The 6,177-nt window shown below is 32.9% G+C and overlaps 2 protein-coding genes across 2 annotated transcripts; one reads left to right on the top strand and one right to left on the bottom strand.

Moving 5' to 3' along the window:
• Positions 1–912: 912 nt before the first annotated feature.
• Positions 913–3,650, top strand: LOC132734653 (uncharacterized). The gene is made up of 2 exons (XM_060721440.1): positions 913–1,169; positions 1,550–3,650. The coding sequence occupies exons 1-2, from the start codon at positions 1,070–1,072 to the stop codon at positions 2,059–2,061; spliced, it is 612 nt and encodes a 203-aa protein (XP_060577423.1). The 5' UTR covers positions 913–1,069; the 3' UTR covers positions 2,062–3,650.
• Positions 3,651–4,046: 396 nt separating this feature from the next.
• Positions 4,047–5,084, bottom strand: LOC132734648 (putative nuclease HARBI1). Its single transcript, XM_060721435.1, has one exon. It carries the CDS (start codon positions 5,082–5,084, stop codon positions 4,047–4,049), a length of 1,038 nt encoding a protein of 345 aa, XP_060577418.1.
• Positions 5,085–6,177: the final 1,093 nt, after the last annotated feature.

Here is a 6,177-nt window from a genome sequence, read left to right as displayed (position 1 = left end):
TCATACACTAATAACTATAATATAAAACATTCATAATTACATAATAATAAAGTATATTTTGAACACCAAACTAAAGTAGATAGTTTATAATGTAGTGGTAGCTTATAGTAAGTGTAGTCAGACCTCCTTATACTTTCGTTCTTTACTGTATTTATTTCGATTAACTTCCTTTCTATCAATAACAAATCAATAACCAATCACTACCGAGTAATTGATATCCGCCATATTTTGAAAACAAATGTAAACAGCCATTTATGCTTTAAAACTATTATCATCCTTTTTGTAGTTATTTATTGATATATCTACAGGTAAACGTTTGTATTTAATGCCTTATATGTAATTGTGTATTGTATTTCAATTGATCTGAATTTGTATTGTTAATTGTTTGTGTTTTCCGTGTCTTATTATTGTTTATGTATGTCATTACAGGAGCGTATTTACCATGTAAATATAATAGAATCTGTCGAACCAACCCAGTGCTTTCGTTATAATTACCCATTGAGTAGGCCGGCGACATTACCCGCGTGTTAGGGACATTTACACAAAATCAGTGATACATCGATATGTGTTCTTTGGCTTGGTAATTCGTTTGAAATACACATTTTCTCAAATTTTGTGGGAAAAGCGTTTTTTTAACCAACGGTCACCTGATGAGTCTCGGGATGACTAAAAAGCGAAACGGAGATTTTTTTGTGTATCGGCAGCAGTGGAATATACGAACAATGCATAAATTTATGAGCAAATTATGGGTTTGTTTGTTAAATTTCTTGATGTGCACATATGTTCTTGTGAGAAAAATCATTCAAACGCAATTTCAATACATTTAAAGCATTATATTGTTGAAATCGTGTTTTTACTCCTTACATGAATTTAACTAAACGTACGGAGTTGGAAACTGACATACACAAACTTTGGGTGCATTTGTTGCCGATAAACTTAGTTTGGTTTCAAACCCGTTTTGTAAACCCTACATTTGTTTTTCAGTTTTTCACTTAAACTAAAACTGATTTAGTTGTTTTTAGAAGCGGAAACAAGAACCGGTTTCGCAAACTGACCAAACTGCCTCCAGATGCAGTTTGATCGGTTTAGGTTGTCCGAACATACATGCACTTTCCTGGAAAAATGGCGGCAGCCAAACATGAAGGAATGTTGGACCAACATTCAAATCGGTAATTGGCAAATGAGCATAATTTTTTAAACATTTTAAGCGGAACAGTAATGTTACTTATTAGTTGCAAAGTTGTATGACACAGCTTATAATGCTTTATTAGTAGAACTTGTGATGTTGCATTAAATTTTATAATCTAGAAGTATAGACGAAACGTACGTACTCGAGTCTCAACGTACCCAGCAAAAGTCAAAGTATAGATCTACTTAAGATATATCACAAAATATTCTCTTCTATATTTTAGTTTTAATATTTAAAAAGTAGCTATTTATGTGATGAAATTAAGTATTCTTTAATAATTTACTTCTCACTCTCAGTCCTGTAATAAATTACGTTGAACTGTTGAATTATTATTTTCTAAGGATTCTTACTTTATTTCAGTATCACAGAACGAATTATTGCAAAGCCCAAGTTTTCAGTGGACGAGACCTGCTGTTCTTAGGTTAATAGCACTTTATAAAGAGAATGAAGCAAAATTTCAGAAACCAGCTATTAAGAAAAAGACAGTTTGGCAAGAAATTGCAAACAAAATTACTGAACACCTGTTACCAGTAACATGGCAGCAGTGTAAACAAAAATGGAAAAACATGACAAAAGCATACAGAGACACAATCGATAATAACCGAAAATCTGGTGCTGATAGAAAGGAATGCCCTTTCTTTAAAGAAATTGGAGAAATATATGGGTACAGACCAAATGTTACTCCATTACATTGTGAAGGATCAATGGCTGAAGCTGGTGAAAGTGAATCTAGCACAGGTAGTGAAGAACCAGGAGCTTCTACATGTAGTTCACCAATCAAGAAAAAAAGCAGAAAACAAGAAAAACAAAACCGATACAGTAATACAGTTAATAGAAGATATGAAAGAAGAGCAAAGGGAGTTAATAACTGAGATAAGAAAGCAACATGAAGATAGAATGACAACTGAAAAACAGAAAATTGAACTTTTGTCAAAATTACTGAAAGATTGAAGTTAAGAAAGCTGGACAACAGTATTGCTTGTTTTAAAATGCTCAGCACCTAGAACTGATTGCGTTTTAATATGCTCAGCACATAAAATGGTATGGATTGCTTGAAAATGCTCAACACTTAGAACAGTACAGCTTGTTGAAAAACGCTCAACATAAAGAAGAGTATCACTTATTTGAAAGTAATTTACACATATAACAGTATTACCTGTTTGAAAATGATCAACATGTAGTACGCAATCACTTGATTAAGTATCAGTTTGCTGGATTGTTAATGTGCTAATTCATTCTGTTTTGGAAGTTCTGTCTGAAGAACAGACATTAGTGTTTTGAAATTTATAAAACCTTACTCAGTTTTCTTGTTAAAGTATGATGGTTAGTTTTTAAAGTGTTCTAACATTTCATTTCAACTAGGCAGCAGATTACCTGCCAAATTTGTTTGCTAATTTTTGCCCAGTTTAAGGTCCAGGTGTTCTTATATCTACTTTGTTGACTTAATTGGTCATTTTGAGTTTCGTGCAAAGAATGCACCTGACTAACATTCTTTAGATATCCAAAATGTACAGTGTTTTTAAAATTAAATGATAAAAGTAATGATCTTCTCAAGTTCTGCCATAGACTTAATATGATTCAGTTATGAATTGTGCTCCATTCAAAACATGGCTTTAAAAGGATTTAAGAAGGAAATTCTGCGTGGTCACTGGTTTTATTAATAGTATAGTGGAAACTTCTTTATAAACGTATGTACATGTATAAAGCAAGTTTTCTTGTCATGCTGTAAAAATTGTTGTGGCCTTCTAGTTTATTTTTTGTAAGATCAACTATACTGCAGTAAATATTATTAAAATGATTTTAGGAATTTCAAACCTATGGAATTTATAATATGCCCCATTGAACAGCTGTAGGGCGATATATGTGTGTTTTTCTGTGTGTGCTCACTTCTGCGAGTCGTATTAGCTTCATATCTTTTAAACTGCTTAAAGATTTTGAATTTATTTGTGTATTTGCTATTGAGATAATGTGTCCAGTACAGATTTAAGCTATACTGACACAATTTCAATAAAGTACTTGAGCTTCAAACTTCCACTTTACAATGGTTATATGTTAAGTCTCCACACCTTATCTCTCTTAACTGCCTGAAGTAATTTAGCAGAAATGTTTAACATAATGAAATGGCGTGTGTTTATTGGTCCATTCTTGTAACAGTTCAAGGTCATGCAGACACAGGGCAGAGCGCAAGTTTATAAAGATATGCTTGGCACTCATCGTTGTTATACACAGTAGCTGATACCAATACCTTTGCAGACAGAACTTGTATATCTTTTAATATTTTAAGATAGACTTTGAATTTGCATTTTAGCAAATATCAGCTAAATGATGGAAACAAACTTCCTGTTGTAAGAAAACCAGTTTCGAAATTCAAGTATACTTGTTTTTATTTGAGCTTTATTTGATCATTTATTATTGTGGAAACTACAATCGTACGATGAACCCTTGTTTGTGCTAACAGTTTTTAATGCCCTTGTCTTTTTTAAAGTTTTAGGGTAAATTGACTCGACATATACTATTTTTAGACTTGTTTAGTTATGACATGTGAGTTATTTCTCAGATGTGAGAAGGTGGAAATTAATATTGTTCTAGATTTTTTTCACAACTGATCATATTTTCATTGGAGATTCTTTATTTTACTTTTAAGACTTGTAGGAAAAAGTGTACAGTGTACAAGATAATTTAAGAAAATTTCTTTTCTGTTACATGTGTTGTTATGTTTATAACATTCAGTTAAATAAAAGAGAAACACAGCTTATGAATGTTTTCTTTTTAATTTTGACTAAATCAGTTATTTATTATCTTATCTGTAAATAATACTGCCACTTGGTATACACCATAATGCATGTACTGTTCAAAGTTACAAAAGGTCGGCAATGGCTTTTCGTTTCACGTCAGCTGACGCACATGTTTTACAAATGTCCATAAAATTGTTGACCTCTTCGTTGTCCTCGGCGCTATCCTGTATGAATTCCAGGATGTCCTCAGCACTGTTGTACAGACAAAGTTGATGAAGACAACAACAACTTAGTACAACATGCACAATAGCTTTGATGTCTGTCAGATCCACAAATTTCAGTCTGCGAAAGCGTCCTTTCAGAGCTCCAAAAGCTCTTTCTATGCAGATTCTTGTTGAACTATGTTTGTAATTGTACCTTTTCTGGATTTCATTGAGGTTTCCAAAGTCCTTAAAAGGTACCATTAACCAGTTGGATAGTGGATAGGCTGAATCTCCAAGTAGATGTGTGTTGATGGGAAACATGTAGATTTCTTCACTTTCAGCTGCTGAAGCACTCTTGAATAACGGGGAATTTCTAAGGACTCGTGCATCGTGCACTGACCCAGGCCACCCGCAATATACATCTAAAAACTTAAGGTTACAGTCGCAAACTGCTTGAAGTATCAAGGAAGGGTAACCTTTTCTGTTAATATAGTTTTCTGGGAATTCTGTTGGGGTGCGGATAGGGATATGACTTCCATCAATCGCTCCAATGACACCTGGAAAACCATTGATTTCCTGGAATCCATCTACAGTTCTATCAGCTGTCCGTTTCTCTGGCCATTTCACTAAATCTGGTAGCAAGTGTTTACAAATTTTCTCTGAAATTTCATGAATGCATTTGTGAACAGAATACTCGCATACCCCAAATATATCTGCCAAAGCTTGATACGTCTGTTGTGTTGATATATACTTGACATATATTAGCAGTTTCTTTTCAACGCATATTTCCCCTTTACCTATGTATGGAATCATTTGTTCTACTAACGAGTCGAATGTTACCCTACTGATTAGGAATCTGTCCTTAAAATCATCAACACTATAATATGGCAATACTCCCTCCACATAGTTCTGGATTCGTTTTTTTCTTTCTCTAAATGTTGTGGTGGCAACAGCCATGCTACAAACTGTGTTCCTGGTTATTTTTTGTAGCAAAAGAATATTGTCATCGTATTCAGAACACATTAATTCTTCTAAAATTAGATATCAGGATACATTGTCCACCATTTTTACTTGATAAACCCACAGTTTGGTGATTAAAACTAAACAGGTTTCAGGTTGATCCTAATAACACTAAACTGCAAACCTATAACATGAACTGGTTTATCGGCAACAAATGCGCTCTTTACAAATATTCTAGTCAAATTGAGTGCTTTTGTGTAATTAATAAATATAATGTATTAACTTTGTTATGGTTAAAATATCAAGATATCTAGGCTAAGAAAATTACTTTTATCAAGCACGGATTTATATTACATAATATAAATCCGTGTATCAAGTCAGTGTGATGGGTCCTATTTCAAAGGTCACTTTAGTTTATCTGACACCCGTTCAGAAAAAAAACAACACCGTAATACCTTTTATTCAACGAACATGACCTTGAGTATTCTAAGCATCAAAAATCACACGCACATACACGATGTTATTCTAGAGAAAACGATTTCGTTTTCTCTTTAACTCGGATCAAAGCACTGAAAGCACTGGCTAAATAGAGAATGAACCAGGCCGCATTATAGGACATTTAGGTATCAACTTTATTACTTAATAGTATTTATGTATGTATAGTGCATATAATTAAAATTCTATAAGAAAAAAAAACCGATGTCCTTTGCTAGATAGATCTGAAATTTTATTTTTATCATTTTACATACATACTTGCATATTTATCCGAAATGGATGTTAACTTTATTGATAAGAAGATTATTACGTTTTTTATCTAGAAATTCAAAATTATAGGTAATTGATACCTGTTTCATGTAACTAGCACATGGTAAACATTATCAAGAAGGTCGGAAAGGAGTTACAATCTGGCTCTATTAAAATTATTATTATCATTAATGATTGTATGCTTTAGAAGATATCTTGATAAATTTCTTTCTTATTGGAAAGCCTCCGTACTAGTGTTGGGTCAATTGATCTTTGCTTTGATGTTATCATTATATTGAAGCTTCCCTGTGGAAAAGAAGTTGAGAGCGGTATAAGAGTAAAAAAA

Source organism: Ruditapes philippinarum, unplaced genomic scaffold (genome assembly GCF_026571515.1).
Source record: "Ruditapes philippinarum isolate M1 unplaced genomic scaffold, ASM2657151v2 ctg1844_1_1_1_1, whole genome shotgun sequence".
Taxonomy (NCBI): Eukaryota; Metazoa; Mollusca; class Bivalvia; order Venerida; family Veneridae; genus Ruditapes; species Ruditapes philippinarum.
Note: the sequence above shows the minus strand (reverse complement) of the source record. Positions and strands in the feature narration are given on the sequence as shown.

Excerpts from the sequence above, each read along its gene's own strand:
- LOC132734653 (XM_060721440.1), top strand. The coding sequence starts at position 1,070 with ATGCAGTTTGATCGGTTTAGGTTGTCCGAACATACATGCACTTTCCTG. Across the intron at positions 1,170-1,549 it reads TTGGACCAACATTCAAATCG|TATCACAGAACGAATTATTG; the intron begins GTAATTGGCAAA and ends ACTTTATTTCAG.
- LOC132734648 (XM_060721435.1), bottom strand. The coding sequence starts at position 5,084 with ATGGCTGTTGCCACCACAACATTTAGAGAAAGAAAAAAACGAATCCAG.